The sequence below is a fragment of the Heterocephalus glaber genome, unplaced genomic scaffold (genome assembly GCF_053883595.1).
Source record: "Heterocephalus glaber isolate CG9 unplaced genomic scaffold, H.glaber_assembly_v1.0 deba00001457, whole genome shotgun sequence".
In the NCBI taxonomy this organism is placed as follows: Eukaryota; Metazoa; Chordata; class Mammalia; order Rodentia; family Bathyergidae; genus Heterocephalus; species Heterocephalus glaber.
In genome coordinates this window covers 6,159,259-6,178,299 of record NW_028258305.1, presented here as the reverse complement: position 1 = coordinate 6,178,299, position 19,041 = coordinate 6,159,259, and the positions used below count along the sequence as shown (strand labels likewise).

Genomic DNA, 19,041 nt, shown 5'->3' with positions numbered 1-19,041 from the left:
CGTTGTTTTGTTATATTTCTCACACCAAGGGTTGTTTCTAACATCATGTTTCCACTAGTTAACTAACTGGATTCAATCTCCCTATGTTTTTCTTTTACTTTCCAATTAAATTTTCTTATTTCCTTCCTTTCTTTTCTGTCTTTTCCTTTCCTCTCGCATCCTTTCAAAAAAAAAACCACCTTGTATATAATAAGTCTTTTTTCCTGACCCATCCTAATTATCTCTCTCCCCTTTTTTCTAGGTTAATGAAAAAGTGACAAATTTTCAAATAAGATTTAAGTTATATGCTCATATATAGTTAGTTGCTTAGATGTTGATATTATACATAGTTATTCTCTCCTTGCAAAGCAGTGATAGAGATTGAATTTACTACTTTGAATAGGGTGAGTGGGTGTTCTTATGCTGAGACACACCCAAAGCTGAGGGACCATCACAAGACAAAATCATTCTCTGAAGAGACCTCAACACAATCAAGGTAGAGATATCCATCCCAACTGATCTGAAAACTTGAACAAAAAAACCACAAGAAACATAAGAAAACAAGACAACAAAATGCAACCAAAACTTCATAACGCCTCCAAAACTAATCCCACAGATATTGAAGTGGACAAAATTCCAGACAAAGATTTTAAAAAGTGATAAGTCAAGATGATCAAATAAGATCAAAGAAGATTACAAAAAAGTAAAATTAATTAGTAAAATGATCAATTCAAAGAAGATACAAATAAATAGCTGATTAATTAAGGAAGACAGTACTGGATATGATAGACCATTTCAGTGAAGAGACAGGAGTTCTGGAAAAGAAACAGAAATACTACAAATGAAACATTCAATTAATCAAATAAAAACCTCAACTGAAAGTCTCAGCAGTAGGCAAGATGAATTAGAAGAAAAAATAACAGGGGTTGAAGACAATGTGGATGTACTAGAACATTTAGTCAGTAATAATGAAAAAACAACAAGAAACAATGAAAAGATTATGCCAGAGCTCCTATACAACTCTAACAGAATAAATTAAAGAATGATTGATCTCAGGAAAGGTGTGGAAGTACAGGCTAATGACAAAGAAATCTATTCACTGAAATTATATCAGAGAATTTCCCAAATCTGGGGAATGAGATAGATACTAGGTACTGGAGGCATTCAGAATCCCAAATAGATATGACCAGGAAAGAACCTCTCAACAACATATTATAGTCAAATTGGCAAAAATTCACAACAAAGAAAAAATATTAAAAACTATTAGAAATGCCAAATCACTTGTAACAGCAAAATCATTAGAATAACACCATATTTCTCAACCGAAACTCTAAAGGCCCTAAATGATATATTTCAAACCTGGAAGGAAATAATTGTCAACTTAGACGCCTATAAGACTGTCCTTCAAAATCAAAGAAATAAAGATCTTCCCAAATAAAGATAAACTAAAGAAACTGGTAACAAATCCAGTATTGTAGAAAGTACTTAAAGGAATCCTAAACACAGAGGAGAGGGAAAACCATGCAACAAAGGAAAAGAATAAATCTAACTGGGAGAGTGGATAAACAAATGAAAATCAAGAATGAATCAAACACACACACAAAAAAGAACCCCAAGAAAATGACTGGGATAAGCAAAAGCCTTTCAATAGTAACACAGTGTAAATCGTTTTTAATCTCCAATAAAAAATAGAGAAACTGGCAGAAGGGATGAAAAAACAAGACCCAACTACATGTTCCATGCAGGACATACACCTCAGCTAGAAAGAGAAAGAAAATGACAATGAAAGAACAGAAAAGGATACTCGAAGCAGGTGAAGCCTAAAAGCAAGCAGGGGTAGCTTGTACATATGATATATGTATGTACGCATGTATGTATGTTTATATGTGTATGTATATATGTCAAAAAACACAGAATTAACTGCTGAATGATCAGCAGGTCATCAAAAATATCAAGGGAGAAATTTAAAAATTAGTAGAATCAAACCATAATGGAAACACAACATACTAGAATCTGCAGAACACAAGAAAAACAGTCCTATGACAGAAGTTTAAAACCATCCCCCATACACCAGAAAAACAAGAGTGATTCCAAATAAATAACCTAATGATGCTTCTCAGGGTCCTAGAAAAATAAGACCAAACCATATCTAAGCCAAGTAGAAGGAAAGAAAAAATAAATATCGGAAATAAAAAAATGAAAAAGAGACTAAACGACAAAATGAATGATCAATGAATCAAAGAGCTGATTCTTTGAAAATATAAAGATTGATAAATCTTTAGTCAAACCTACCAAAATGGAGAAGCTCCAAATTAATAAAATTAGAAATAAAAGAGGCAAAATCATGTCATCCCTAAAATACTGAGGATTAGAAACTATTTTGAAGATATATTCCAATAAACTGGAAAAGTCTAGAAGAAAAGGATAAATTTCTAGACTCATATGAATTACTTAAATTGAACCAAGAAAATACAAAAAGAAAACCTATGGAAATCAATAACAAGCAACGGGATTAAAATAGTAATAAATATCTTCCCCATGAAGAAAAGCCTCGAACACTATGAATTTACTGCTGAATTTCACCAGATGTTTAAAGAACTAAAATCAATGCTCCTCAAAATTTTCCAGAAATTAGTGAGGAAAAAAAAAGATGCTCCAAAATTCTTTTTACAAAGCCAGCATTACTTTGGTATCAAAACCAGATAAGGACTACAAGAAAATTACAGACCAAAATCCTTTACAAACACAGACAAAATAGTAACATTTTTACAGAGTTAAACAATACATTAAAAAAATCATACACCATAACCAAGTAAGTTCCATCCCAGGGATACAAAGATGATTCTAGATGTAAATAAATAAATAAAACATAATACATAAGGAAAACCAAGTTAAAAAAAAAAACATGGTTATCTCAACAGATGCAGAAAAAACCTTCAACGAAATTCAACATCCCTCTGTGATTAAAAACCCTAAAGAAAGTTAAGTAAAGAGGCATCTTTCCTCAAATTGATAAAAGCCATATAGGACAAACCCACAGCCAAGATCATGCTGAATGGGGAAAAACCGAAAGCATTTTCACTAAAAATCAGAAGAGAAGGGTGTCTACTCTTACCACTCCTTTTCAATGTAGTACTTAAAATGTTAGGCAGGAAAATTAGGCAAGAGAAAGAAATTTTTTAAAAGTATACAAATAGAAAAAAAGAAAGTCAAATTATCCCATTTGCAGATGATATGACCCTAAAAACTCCACCAGAAGACTCTTAAATCTGATAAATAAATTCAGCAAAGTGGCAGGATACAAAATCAACACACAATAATCAATAGCTTCCCAAATGCCAATAATGCACCAACTAAGAAAGAAATCAGGAAAACAATTCCATTTACAATAGCTCCAAGAAAAAAATAACTAAGAATCGACCTAACCAAGAAGGTGATGAACTCGCCAATGAAAATTTCAGAATTCTGAAAAAAGAAATTAAAAAAAAAAAATTGGAAAATCTCCCTTATTCATGGATTGGTAGAACCACTACTGTGAAAATGGCCATATTACCAAAAGTAATCAACAGATTCAATGTGATCCCTATTAAAAATACCAATGACATCCTTTTCAGAATAAGAAAAACTCCTAAAATTCATACAGAAGCACAAAAGTGCCAGAACAGCCAAAGCAATACTAACAAATAGAGCATTCCTGTAGGTATCATAATAACTAATTTCAAATTATATTACAAAGCCATAGGGAAAAAAAAGTAGAAGTGGTATGATACAAATACAGACATACAGACCAATGGAACTGAACAGATGACACAGAAACAAACCCATGCACATAGAGCCATCTGATTTTTACAAAGGGGCCAAGAACATACATTGGAGAAAAAAAGACAGCTTCTTCAACAAATGGTGCTAGGAGAACATGATATACACATGCCAAAGACTGAAATGAAAAGTTCTTATTACTCACCCTATACTAAATCAGATCAAAATGGATCAAACACCTGGATATAAGACAGGAAAACATACAACTTCAGAAAAAAAAAAAAAAGGAAAAACACTTGAAGTCATAGGCATAGGCAAAGACTTCCTGGACAGGGCTTCAATAGCATAGAAAATAATATCAAGAATCAACAAATGGGAATACATCCAATTAAAAAGCTTCTGCACAGGGCCGGGGATTTAGCTCAGTGGTGCTGCCACCTGTCTTGCAACCACATGGTCCTGAACTTGATTGCCAGTACCCTGCCTCCAAAAAAAAAGCTTCTGCACAAAATAATAATAATAGCAGAGTGAAGACATAACCTACAGAATCAAAGAATATTTTTGCTAGCTACTCTTCTAATAGAGGATTAATATCTAGAATATAAAGAGTTTAACACCAAAAATCAAATACTCCAGTCAACAAATGGGTAGATGAAGTGAACAGATAATTCTCAAAAGAAGATATATAAATGGCCAATATAAAAAAAATCTTTAAGCATTAGGGAAGTACAAATGAAAACAACACTGACAGTCCATCTTAATCCAGTCAGAATGGTTTTCATAAAGAATACTAAAATCAAAGAATGCTGTTGAGAATGCAAGGGAAAAGGAACCCTACTAAACTGTGAGTATGAATGTAAACCAGTACAACCACCACGGAAATCAGAATAGAGATTCCTCAAAAAACTAAAAATAGATACTGTATACCATCTGCTCCAGATATACCACTCCTTGGTACATTCCTATAAGAATGAGAGTCTGCGTATAATAGCGATATATGCATATCCATGTTTATAGTAGCACAATTGACAATAGCTAACTGTGGAAACCATCAAAAGGTGAAGAATGGATAAAGAAAATGTTGCATATATACATAATAAAATATTATTCAGTCATAAAGAACTAAATCGTGTCATTTTCAGGAAAATGAATGGAACTGAAGACCACCATGGTAAGCAAAATAAGCAATCTCAGAAAGTTAAAATCACATTATTGTCATATATATGCAACCTAAAATAAGTACATACATACAAAAACAAAGAAGAGGGGACAGAAAGCTAGAAGGTGGTCTTCTAGTTATAGGGAGGGGGACTTACAGGAAGTGGGAGGGAAAGGAGGGGGTAATTCACATGAAAGTAATCAAAATAGGTTATATGCATGTACCAATATGACATCACAAATGTCACTATTCTGCACTACTAATACACAACAATTAGAAAATAATATAAAACCAATACTGCCCCCAAAAAGTGCAGGATGTTCTAACAAAACCTAATAATAGAGGACAGAATTCATCAGGGAAGGCCTCCTTGAAGATGCAGTAACTGGTAGTCTGGGATGTAAGGTTAAAAACGCATTACCACCATGAAAGGAAGACTAAATGGTCCGGTAAGCAGGGACATGGTTTATGTAAATGACTAGTAGGAAGTAGGTAGAGTATGAAGGATTTATAGGTGTTCAAGGTGGCTGAGGCATTGAGGTTTAAAGAGAGATGAACTTTTAAAAGGTAAGTTGGGACCAGTTTATTTTGCCTTTATTTTAGGAGTAGCATCTGGCTACAGTTTATAAAATTTATTTAATGACTTAATTTTTGGAATAATCCAAAATAACAATTAATTATACAAAAGAACATAATGAAAAATCTGAGATCCAAATATAGTGGACCCCCGAAATTCACAGGGGTTTATGTTCCTAGAGCACCTTTGAATTGTAAAAACTACCAATTTCAGATATGGTCAAAAAATGACTATTTTTATAGTTTAAACTTTAAATATGCTATCTTATAGTTATGTAATTCAATTTAATAAAATACTGTATTAACAAAGCCTTAGAAGGTGCAGGGCATTTTGGCGACATCTCAGGGCTTTAGGAAGAACAAAATCAAGAACATTTGAGATAGCTACATGCAGTACACCAACCTGTTATGATGTGGGAATGTTGGTACATCTACTGGGAGGTGGATTACAGGGCAGCAGCAAATCGGCAGCAAGAAGAACTGAATAATGCTCTGAGATTGGCTGCTTGCAAACCTCCCACCAAAAAAACAAAAACAAATCCAAAAAAACCCCAAAAAAACAACTGCAGGGGCTATTTGCGGTTTTCTCAAAATTTGGGGGGTTTTCATGAACAATTATTAGTTACATTCTAAGGAAAATTCCAAGAATGAGTGAGGCTGCAAACTCTGAACTGTGACTTTAGGGGGGTGGTATACTGTATATAGTTACAGGTACTATGGTTGAAGTATCTCTGTGGTGCTCAAGTGGAGGCATTAAGTAGGCAGCTGGCTTTGGACTATAGGGGAAGGTATGGGCTCTAGAGAGAAGACACTGAAGCCATGGGTATAAATTTGAAAACTCCACAGTTCAGAGTGGAAAAGAGATGGCTTAGAATTGAGCCTTGAAGGAAGTTCAACACTCAAGGGTAGATAAAGGGAGAAAGGACCTAAAATGAAGAGAATTGTTAGCACAGCAGAAAGAACAATGACAGAGTAAAGTACCATGGAAATTGACGAAGTATTTCAGCATTGAAGGAGTAGTGAGTAATGTTAAGTGCTGTTGTGTATAAAATGAGAATTTTTTTTTAAAGTTCACTGGATTTGGTAATGCAGAAGTTTTCTGCAATCTTAGTGAAAGTTTTAGTCAACTGATGTTGACTAAATGTTAAGTACGCAATAAGGAAATGGTGATTCCAGATGGAGACATTTCTTTGAGAAATGTGACTCTGTAGGAAAGGGATAAGACATGAAGTTACCTTGAATGGAATACAGGACTGAATAAGAGTTGTGTTTATCTATGCAAGCAGAAAAGAGTTGAAGCCTATTTAAAAGCTGACTGGGAATCTGAAGTGACTCTGAATAGCAAAATAAATAAACAAAAATAAATTCTGAAAAAGAAGAACCAAAATGGAGGACCTATATTTCTTTATTCCAAAACAAATTACAGCTGAGCATGGTGGCACATGCCTATAATCCCAGCACTTGGGAGGCTGAGGCAGGAGGATTGCCCTGAGTTCAAGGCCAGCCTGGGCTACATAGTGAGTACAGGGCCACCCTGAATTACATAGCGAGACCCTGTCTTAAAAAACAAAAAACAAACAAACAAAAAACCCAAATTACAAAGCTATGGTATTAAAAAGAGAATGTTACTGAAATACAGACAGGCACATAAACCAATTGAATATATTCCATTCCAGAAATAAACCCTCACATATACAATTAATCAAATGATATTCAACAAGGGTGTCAGGACCATTCAATGTGCAAGGACAGTCTCTTCTGAAAAGATGGTACTGGGAAACTGGTTATCTACATGCAAAATAAAAATAAGGCTTTTATTATTTAAATCTAAAATGTCCCCAACAGTCTCTTGTATTCAGAGGTGGGGCTTTAGAAGATGACTGGATCATGGAGGTGCTATACTTATCAGTGGATTGATTTGCTGATGAGTTCATAGCTAATGTGTAGTTAGGACAACCTGGCTGGAAGAGTGTGTCACTGGGGGAATGCTGTATCTCCCTACCTGGCCCCTTCCTTATCTCTGCATCCTGGCTGCCACGAGATGAGCAACTTTCCTCCACTATGCCCTTCCACCATGATGTTTCTGCCTTGGCAATAGCCAAGCATGCATGGACTAAAACTGTGAGCCAAAATAAATTTTACTCCTTTAAGCTGCAGGTGTTGAGTATTTTATCCCAGCAATGGGAAAGTTATTAATATAAATGAGTGGTACAGTGGGCCCTCAAGTTACAACTAGCCTGACGTACGAACAACGTGGGTCAATTAAATTAGTGGAAGATTAATCTGTTTCTTGTTGTCTAGAGCGTTTACCCAGGTAAACATCCAGATGTAAGCTATCCTGACTTAAAACCAACTTGAGTTACAACATAGCCCTCAGGAACTGATAGAGTTCATAAGTCAAGGATCCACTGTAACAGAGAAGCAGAGTTGTTACTATGTCTGTACCTGACAGTGTGCTTTAGAGCCTTTGGAACTGGTTTGCAGGAAGAATTTGGAAAGGTTTGGAGATGTGGACCAGAGAACCCCTAAAATGCCATACACAGAGCTTGGCTGATTCTAGTTGAAGCTCAAAAGACCATAATGCTGATTGGAATGCAGAGAGTAAAGCCCTGGTGCAAGAGGTTTCAGTTGAAAAGAAGGACTACCCAGACAGTTGGACTTGAATTAGAGGCCATTATGTTATATTCTAGCATAAAAGTTGTCTACGTTTTGCCCATGTCCTAAGAATCAGCAGAAGACTAAGATCAAGGATGATGGACTAATTAATCTGGCAGAAGATATTTCAAGATAGTACAAAATGCAGGCTGCAGCATGGCTGCTTTCAACCAGATCTACAGTGAGAGTCTGGAGCAAAAAGTAGAGCCAAAAGACCTGAAAAGTTTTTTAGTTTCACCTGAAAGGAAGTTGGGGCAAAAGGACAGTATAGCTGCTGAAAAGACTGGCATTAAAAAGATGCCAAGTGCTTTGCATCAGGACAATAGGAAAGATGCTTTCAGGGCATCTCAAGAAATGGTCAGACTCCATCCACTGAAGGCTCAAAAATATAAAAGGCTAAATGCCTTTAAAGAGTTTGCTTTGAGAAGAGAGCCCCAAGGCAAATTTATATATATATTGTTCAGCTTAAATATTTGGTTATCTGCTGGGTGGGGAAAAGCTCATTGTTGCCCTCTATTTTAAAGCTAGGATTTTAAAAAAATGCTTTTTTAAAAATCATTTGAGCCAGACATGGTAGCACACCTTTATTCTCAGCTACTGAGGAGGCTGTAGTAAGAAGATCACTTAAGCTAAAGTGTTTGAGGCCAATCTGGGTAATGTATAAAGACTCTCATTCAAAGAAACCCCCAAACTAAAAACTGTCTGTAGTTGAGGAGACCAGAGCAACTAGATGGAAGAACACATAAACAGGTTCAACGATAAACTGGTGATGATCTAATTCAGTAGCTCACTGTGGGGTTTATGTGTTTATTTATCTTTGTAGTACTAGGGACTGAATCCAGGGCCTTCAAATACCCAGCCCACCTTATTTTTTATTTTGAGACAAGGTTTCACTACATCACTAAGTTGCCCAGGCTTCAAACTTGCAATCCTCCTGCCTCATCATCCCAAAATGCTGGGATTATAGGGATGTACCACCATGCCCACCCTACCCAGCCCATGTGTTTATTTTATGACATATAAATATATGTAACATATTAATTAAGTTCAAATATTGCACATTTAGAAATTTAAACCATTTGCACAGTATGCATATCAAATATGCAGTCTGTTAAGCAAATATTTATACATACTTGTATATAATAAAAGGGGAAACATCAAATGATAAAGACGAGGAAATACTGAGTAGTTGGATTAGATGATTTATGCCCATTTAGGTTTTTCTGAGTTTTCAAATTTTTTCTTTCTTATATATCTGTCATTTTTGTAATTTTACAGAAACCTACTAATATTTTTTTAAGCAAGAAAACAAAGTACTAAAATGCTACACATTGCCTGAATTTCAATGACTCAGTTCCTGGAACAGTGTTATTCATTTGTTTATCATAAAAGTGAAACCAGCCCAACCCCTGAGCAAATAATATTGTTAGTATAGGTCAAGAGAGGTCATCAAATAAATGTCTACAAAGAAATCTTTCTGGGCTACCTTTTTAACCTTTGTCTTTTAGTCATCTAAGATGATTTCTCTTTGGTGACACTTTCCCTCATGACCAGGAATGTCCTCCTTTTCCTTCTTACTTGCATAAGTTACATCCTTCCTTGAAGGTCCAGTTTAAGTTCAGTCTCCTCTATGAAATCTTAACAACTTTAGTTAGCAATAATCCTTGAACTTTAGATGCGTTTAGATATTCCATCAAGAAATGTAACATTTAAGCCACATACAGTGTAATCTCAGAACTCTAGGAGGTTGAGGTAGGAAGATTATAAACTCAAGCCCAATGTGGGCAATTTAGAGACTCAGCAGGACCTTATCTCAAAATTTAAAAATTATAAAGGCCAGAGATGTAGCTCAGTGCAAAAGCCCTGGGTTCAATTCTCAATACTACAAAAAGAGAGGAGGGAAGAGAAGAGGGGGAGAAGACAAGAGGGAAGAAGGAAGGGAATAGGGGAGGGGAAGAGGGAAGGTGAGCGAAGACATTACAGAAGACAGAAAACAACAAGAAAGAAGAAGAAAGGTAACATTTAACCTCAAATTATTCTTTAATTTTACATATTAGTTTTGCTTCCCAAATATATATAAAATTCTTTAAAGGTAAGAATTCTAGGGCCGGGTATTTAGCTCAGTGGTTCCAGTGCCTGCCTCGCAATTGCAAGGTCCGGAGTTCAATCCCCAGTACTCCCCAAAAAAGAAAGGTAAGAATTCTACTTAAATTTTCAACGGTCCCTAATATAAAGATGGCTATTATTGGCTGGGGATTTAGCTCAGTGGTTTCGACGCCTGCTGCACAAGCTCAAGGACCCAAGTTCGATCCCCGGTACCAAAGAAAAAAAAGATGGCTATTATTGAGCCTCAATAAGTCCTGTTGACAGACAGCTTAATAACAACATTGAGACTTACAGGTACTTAAATATTAAATGAGAAAGAATCTGCCTGAAGTCTTTTCTCAGGACCCCTGACTTCTAAACCCTTTGGTTTTTAGAGAAACAAGTTTCTCTACAGTCCTTCACTACTCTGACTGCTCTTTCTGCTTCTTTTGCTGGTTTGATTTTCCTCTCATTCCCTAAGTAGAAGTGCCCTTGGGTCTTAGTTCTTCTCCCATACTTACTTCCCTGCATGAGGTATCAATTTAGATGGTTTTGATATCTCTTTGGTTATTTCTTCCAAAATTTTCAACTCCAACCTTTCACTCTGGCTTCATATTTCCAAAAATATCATTAGTCACTTCACATGCAAACTAAATTTTTTCCCATGATTCTAAATTTCTTTACTGGTTTTCAAAGCTCTGTGCACTTCAGCCTTATAGTACTAATCGTCTCTGGTCTTCATGTTTTCACGTACAGCCCACTGCCAGGCTAATCCTCCTTAAGTCTAATTTATTTAAATATGGCATTTTCCTGACATAAAACTATTTATAGTATTACAGAATAATTATCACTACTTAAGTGTAACATTCAAAATCATTTTCTAACATGAACCATTTGTCCTCAAGTGGGCCCAACTCCTCACTACCATGAAGACACCCATTTAATCTCAGTTTATCTAATTCCCCTTTTCTGGACTGCACTTTACCTTTAACTGAACCACATTTTATATGTCCTTCTAGGTCTAAGTAAAATTGTAACTTCTGTTCAAAAATTTTCTTAACTATTTCAGATTACATTGATGCCCATGCTTTCTCTAGCTTCTACTATTTTTTACTTGGTTTCATACAGCTAAACACTCATTAGTGTTTTAGCGATTTCATGTGTCTATTTTCTTTGACTAGGTTATACTGGGACTCAGGCCACACCTTATACTTCCTTGGTGACTTTCACAGTGCCTCCTACAACACTGGCAGGAAATAACTATTGTGTGATGGGTTTTATGTAAATATTATTCTATTACTAATATCTGTAACTAAACATAATGGTTTCTCTTTTACTATTTTATGAGGAAACCAAATTGATTTTCACATAATTTGATAACAAGAAAGATCAGGTTCTACAAATAAAGATGTGATAATCAAAAGAGTTCCATTAGCCCACAATTTATCTGTTATAGACTTGGAAAATAATTTGCATTTTTTTATACAGCCTGTCAAAGAACTCATTACAGGAATTAAACAGGGACACTATCTTGCCTTGGCATTATAAGCTTGTGCCTAGAAATACAAAATTGTTATAGAGAGAAACCAGAATACAGTTGAGTGTCATATACTTTTATAGCTAAATGTATGTACCTGAGTCAAATAATTTACTCTAAAATCAACATGTGTGAAGTTATATCTGTGCTTAATGAAAATATTGTTTTAAACTAATTAGGCAGCAATATGAAAACATGAAGATGACTTAAAGCACAATATTTGATGAAGAATTTAAAAATTCTACCAAAGTGTTCAACTTTAGTAGTGTTTTAAAAATGAAACTATTTTTCCTTTAGAAAAGTTTATGAAACATTTTAAGAAATTCAAGGCAAGAAATTATTAAATGCTTTCTATTAATTAAATGATTTTAGGAGACAACAAACAATGAGCAGCATATTTAATAGGAGGTAAAACTCAACTCTAAGTTGTATCTCACATTTTTAATGCATCTCAAACTAGGAACAGGTGTAGCATGAAAAACTAACCTCAAAAGATAATTTTTACTCCAAATTTATGTATCAGTAAATTATAAATTTTAAACTGTTCTGAATTTACAAGTAGAGGGAATACTTTTTTAAATGGTACAGTATTTTATTAGTACACGATTTATAGGTCATTGGTTTGGCAACATTAAGTTTGGTGATGATGACAACCTTTATATCTCATTATTTGACTTAGGGAAAAATCTGAGCTCACATTGCATCCTGTAAAATCCTTTCTTTTGCTGTAGCCACTTCACAGATGTCTAAACAATTGGATATTTAAAGATTTCTGGAAGACAAAACATAACCATTATAAATACCCTAAATCCTAAATTTATCATTTCTTTAGGGTAAAGATTTACAGTAACAGAGGAGTGGCCTAATTTAAAGTCAAGACTAGGAGTTCAAATGTATTCCTACAAATGCTCAGTAATTTTTCACTTCTTTTCCAAGAATTATAAAACATTTTGTAGTTAAGTTCTGCCATGTTAGAACTAAATAGGAAAATCACTGCCTAGGGAAATCACTACAGAATTTGTGCTGTGTTACCTTTGGAATTACTTCTTTCAATGGGTACACAAAGGAGGCCCCTCAGATGAAATGGCTTATTTTACAAGTAAGTACAATTTAATAAAATCTAATACTAATTTAAATTAACTGGCTAAGGGATTCTTTCTTCTTCTTTTTTTTTTTTTCGTACCAAGGATTGAACACAGGACCTTGCTCTTACAAGGCAGGCGTGGTGCCATTGAGCTAAAGCCCCAGCCCGAGGATTGTTTTCTTAAAAATCTAGCTTGAATATCAAATTTTTAACTTATTCTAATATTAGCATATGTTTTTAATATTAGATTTCTTTAGAAATAGAACACTCACATATTTCTAAAAGACTTAGCTAAAAGTCCTGTTTAGAAACTAAAGAAATAGAAGAATACTGTTAGAGGTCTCTCAAAGGCCCTGAAGATCTAAGGATTGACCTGGATCTGAGGGCAGAAATAATCTTGTTACAATATATTACATAAGAAATATGCTGGGAATAAAAGGTCTGTTTTAGGAATATCTTATCCATCATAGAAATAAAGCACAAGCTGGACACTGTGGTTTATGCTGGTAATTCCAGCACTCTGGGAAGCTGAGGTAGGAGGATCAAAAGTTAGAGCCCAGCCTGGGCATGCTAGTAACTTAGCAGGACTTTGTCTCAAAATAAAAAATAAAAAAGGGCTGGGGATATAGCTCAGTGTGAAGGCCCTGGGTTCAATCCCCAGTATGAAGGAAAGAAGGAAGGGAGGGAAAGAGGGAGAGAGGAAGGGAGAAAAGGAGGGGGAAGGGAAGGAGAGGGGAGGGGGGGGAGGAAGGGAGGAAGGGAGGAAGGGAGGAAGGAAGGAAGGAAAGTAGGTTTACCAGACTAAATAACCAATATGTCAGATCAGTGTAAATTACAAAAGTTGTTTTGTATACACTTTATCATGAAAATTCTTTTTCTTGATTGAATTAATTTAATAGTTAGGGCCTGTGTCTCTAACATCCCCCCACCCAGATAAACCCACAACGTGGTATTAAGTGAAAAGGCAATGAAGTCTATCTAAAAAAGTTTGTCTATTAGGGTGCTCTACTGCATATTTTAAGATACCTGACATGTTCCAACTTAGCCTGTGTGATGGAAGGGTGGAGGCCATAAGACATGCCTCTTATTATAGCTAGTAGGCCTGCCCTCCAGTCAAATCATTTTGAGCCTATTTTTAAGGTGAGTAATGGCATTAAGAACTGTAAGTTTGATAAAAACAGCACGGTACTGGCAAAGAAACAGACCCGAGCATCAGTGGAATAGATTAGAAGATGCAGAAACAACTCCAGACACACTCAATTACCTGATCTTTGACAAAGGAGCCAACCATCCTCACTGGATGAAAGATAGCCTCTTTAATAAATGGTGTTTGAAAAACTGGATTTCAACTTGCCAAAGATTAAAACTAGACCCCTATCTGTCACCATGCACTAAACTAAAATCGAAGTAGATTAAAGAGCTAAATATTAAAATAGGAACACTAAACTTGCTAGAAGACAAGTTAGGTAGAACTCTCGAAGACACTGGCATAGGAAAGGACTTAATGAACAAATCTTCAGTAGCACGGGAACTAGCACAAAGAATCAACAATTGGGATCTCATATTAAAAAGCTTCTCCTCTGCAAGGGAAACCACCAACAGAGCTAAGAGACAACCTACAATGTGGGAAAAAATTTTTACCAGCTGTTCCTCAGACAAAGGTCTACTATCTAGAATATATAAAGAACTCAAAAAAATCAGGCCCCCCAAATTCAAAGACCCAATTCAAAAATGGACATCTGAAATGAACAGACATTTCTCAAAAAAGTAAAAGCAGCAAATAAACATATGAAAAAAATGTTCAACATCACTGGTCATTCGAGAGATGCAGATGAAAACAATGCTGAGATTCCACCTCACCCCAGAAAGAATGGCTGCTATCATGAAATCAACCAATAACAAATGCTGGTGGAGTTGTGAGGAGAAAGAAACCCTTCTCCATTGATGCTGGGAGTGCAGACTGGTGCAACCACTGTGGAAATCAACATGGAGATACCTCAAACAACTAGGATTGGAAGTCCCATTTGACCCAGCTATTCCTCTACTGGGTATCTTCCAAAAAAAATTAAAAGAATCATACCACAGTAATATATGTGTACCTATGTTTTTAGCAGCACAGTTTGTAATAGCTAAAATCTGGAAACAGCCCAATTGCCCATCAACTGGAGACTTGATAAAAAAGATGTGGGTTTTTAATAAAACAGGGTACTACTCAGCGATAAAGAATGAGAAAACAGAGACATTTATAGCTAAGTGGATGCACATTGAGGCCACACTCTTAAGTGAAATAAATAGGGCACGTGTAAATACTGAATAGTTTCTTTGGTGTGAAAAACTAAAACTGTAAATAAGAATCAAAATGTATAATTGATATTGTGAAATAGGCAGAAAATGTCTAAAGGAATAGGGGAAGTGGGAGGCGAAGGGGAAAGGAAACAAGGGAAAAGAAAAAATTATGAGAAAAGGAAAAACATGGAAACGAAGTTTTTGTAAATAGGGAAGGGTGGGCAGGGGAATGGGGAAAAAATAAGAACCAAGATACATCATGTAAAGGTACAAGATCCCAATGACGAATGTAACTGTATTGTATACCCAAAATCAATAAACTAAATGGAAAAAAAAAGAACTATAAGTTTGAATTGCACTAAGTTTGAAACTCTCTCGAGCACATTTTGTATTCTAGTTTTTAAGTTTGATTAAAACTCTTTTATGCAAACAATTTATCGTTGTAAAACAATCACATCCTTTTGAATAGTATCTTAAGGTAAATTTAAAAAGTGTTATTGTTCTAAGGGCCGGAGATTTAGCTCAATAGTTCTGCCGCCTGCCCTGCAAGTGCAAGGACTCGAGTTCGATCACTGGTACCAAAAAAAAAAAATGTGTTATTGTTCTAAAAATATTCAATTGGCTTTGTAAACAGTCTCAAAAGTAAAAACTTATGCCAACTGAGGAGATAACTAAACAGCTACCCCCACAAATAAAGGCAAACTGGTTTAGACCAAAAAAAAAAAAAAAGAGGAAAAGCCCCAACTCATTAAAATGATAATCTACATTCTAAAAGAAGATTAAGATATGTTTGTAATTACTATGTTTTTTAGATTTATGGATAGAATCATGGGCCTAAATTTAAAACAAAAATGTTTACACATATATCACATTATAAACAAAAACTTAAATTGAAACAGAATATTTGATTTCATAAATAAGTTACAATTATTAGTAATGATGTAATGTCAACTTATGGAATGTTAATAATTATTCGTTTCATCACAAGCAAGCAACTTTTTTCTAGGCAAATGGTATTTTTTAAGATTATCAGCAAAGGTAAGGTAATTGTCCAATATGTATGCTAATTATTATGTCCTGATTATGTTCTATATCTAGGCCCATTTAATATCTAGATCATCTTTTGTAGGCTATAATAGGACTGTCCAACAGAATATTCTGCAATGAAAACATCCTGTATCTTCACTGTCCAGTAGGACAATGTGGCTACTGATCAACCAAAATGCAGGTAGTGCAACTGAGAAACTGAATTTTAAGTTTATTTCTTAGTTACAACTAGTGGCTACCATATTAAACAGTACAGCTTTGCAGGTTTAAACCCTAAGATAAAATGTCTTGTTTTATTAGGTCTCTAAATTGTTTGTTGATCTCCATGAGCATCATATTCATAAATGCGTACGAAGGGTGGTACACTGAAAAACATTTTATTCTGCAGCAACATCTTCACCCAAAATGTTTAAATCTATGCCACCAAACACCTAATACAATTTAGACAAAAAAATGATATCTGAAATAATTTTTTATTAGTGTTTATAGTATGTCAGCAGAACCACACTGATTAATGAGATACTCTGGTAGCCTACATCAATCTGTCTCATGTTAGTTCCAGTATGACTAGAATTCAAACTATGAAATATTCACTCCTAAAAAGTTTTTGTTCACCACCTATCATAACACAAGAATACCAATTACTACATAGTTTTCAGCTCCACTGTTGAAACAATGAAAAGCTTGTCGAACCATTTTACCTGACAGACATATTTGTTCTTCCATTTGCTCAGCACACATTGACTGTTTTGCATCAGTTCCTAAGGAACAACAGAAAAAGAGACAGTGCAGTTGGCTATACACATTGTGATTATCAGTTAAAGTGCTTCTGATTCAACAGGAAAAAAAATCAACATGCCATACAAAGATGCAACTGTTTTAGAACTTTCCACTGGACAAAAGCAAAGCTATCATCACCATGAGAGTTGATCCTTTATGAAAATTAAAGTTGTTGAAAGACATTTTAAAACAGATTTGTTTGTTACCATTTTTGAAAATTTTTGAAAGATACCTCCAACTCCTTGAGTGAGTCTCGAAGTTTTTCTGGGCGTCTATTTTTGAGCGTCCAAGGATAATCTCGTGCTGGCAAATAAAACATGTACTCCAGTTAGTTAAATATGATTTTAAAAAGGAAACTCTGCATAGCAGTGTGCTTTAGGACGATTAAAATAAAACACCTCCATAACTGAGAGGAAGTGGGCTTCATTTCTATCATCAAATGACAGCCTTTTAAAAGGCTTTGTCATAGGAACAGGATTTTTACTACAAAACAATCTCCCTGATGATAATTTTATGATGACAACCAACAAGGCTTAGAGAATCTCTGGGAAACTGCTAGAACTGTGAATCTAGCAGTACTGAAAATAGTTACTGACCCACTCTTTACCACTGAAAACTTTTCATGTAAATAACTGAATGCTCAATCTAAAAAAGAATTCTGCATGTGGCCTCACTCAGATCTGGAAATTCTCATGAGTAAATAAATACAGTGAGAAAAATATATATATGAAATGTGATTAAAGTATCATATATAAAAAGTAGGGGAATCCAAATTTTAACAGATTTGGCACTAATAATGTTCTTTAATAGCCTTTTTAAAATCTATAACATGATTCATGTAATAAAGTAACCACGTTTTGTTTTAAATAAATTTAACTCAAAGATGAACGTATTTAGTAGAGTCATGTTTCCCTTTAAAAAAAGTAAAACTAGTTCTGTTCTTAAAGAATTAATAAAATTGGGTTACAGGTTTAGCTCGGTGGTAGAGCAATGTGCTTAGTGTGTGCAAGGGCTGGGTTTGATCCCCAGGACTAAAAGAGAGAGAGAGAGAGAGAGAGAGAGAATGATAAACTATTATATCAATTTTATCAGAAAAATAAATTCATCTTTGCATTCTAAATAAGTTGTGAATGAGTATATAAGTGTTTGTTATGTGTTCATCTACATATAGTAATACAGATTTTAAATTGGAGTATAGATTTGCTATATATCATTTCAGCAAATTAATTTGGCTCTATAAACATAATTTTGATGTGCAAGACATATGTACAAATTTTAAAATCTGTGTTGCAGCTACTAATACAGTTCTTTAAAAGTCAAATGTCAGTCCAACCATTTAAAACAGGAGAACAAGTGAGATTTTTAGCTCTATATTCCAAATAAAACCTTAAATTATGTTTAAGTCATTAAAATCATATAATATTCCAGCCATATTTAATATATATATTTATATATTTGAGATAAGGATTAAATAAAATGTAAACATTGATAATTATAAATCTTATTTTCTTAAAAAGGGTAAAATATGTTAATAATTTAGGCCTAGTATGAATAATTAAATGTTATCATCAGAATTTAAGCATGATACATGTATTTTAAATATATTAAATAAGATAAACATGTTTCATTAAGAAAGCTTATGTTTACATAAGCTTATATCTTACCAAAATAGGGCACAGAGGCCCCAGTGTTGTAAATTAGAAAGACCTAACAAATATAATTCCTATTCACAAGTTTCTGTACCTAAACAATAGGAATTTGTACTTATAAGAAATTTGGACAGAATACCATTTCTGATTTGTGCATAAATCATAACATTTTATAATGCTGAACTTTCTAGTTTTATAATAATTCCAAAAAATTATAAAGTAAGCTTACATTCTGCTAGTTTCTGCTTTTCCTCCAAGTTACCATGCTCTGTCGCTGACATTGTGGCAGAGAAGAGATGAAAAAAATAAAAGAAATGGAATTCATTTTTATTATAGTATCTTGTATTTTTAATATGTACATATATAACAGATTATTACACATATTATTGCGATTAATAAATTATACTAAACTTTATAAAGGATAGTTGAGAAAATGTCATAGTGT

The 19,041-nt window shown here is 34.4% G+C and overlaps 1 protein-coding gene across 11 annotated transcripts in view; it reads right to left on the bottom strand.

Moving 5' to 3' along the window:
• Positions 1 to 19,041, bottom strand: part of Wdpcp (WD repeat containing planar cell polarity effector) — a 406,541-nt gene that overhangs the window by 318,591 nt on the left and 68,909 nt on the right. For all 11 annotated transcript variants that reach the window (XM_087216012.1, XM_087216011.1, XM_087216010.1 and 8 more), the window contains 3 exons: positions 18,826 to 18,870; positions 17,180 to 17,250; positions 16,869 to 16,928 (listed from right to left, as the gene is read on the bottom strand). In XM_087216012.1, the coding sequence (XP_087072138.1) occupies positions 16,869 to 16,928; positions 17,180 to 17,250; positions 18,826 to 18,870 (176 nt within the window). The remainder of the gene's footprint in view (positions 1 to 16,868; positions 16,929 to 17,179; positions 17,251 to 18,825; positions 18,871 to 19,041) is intronic.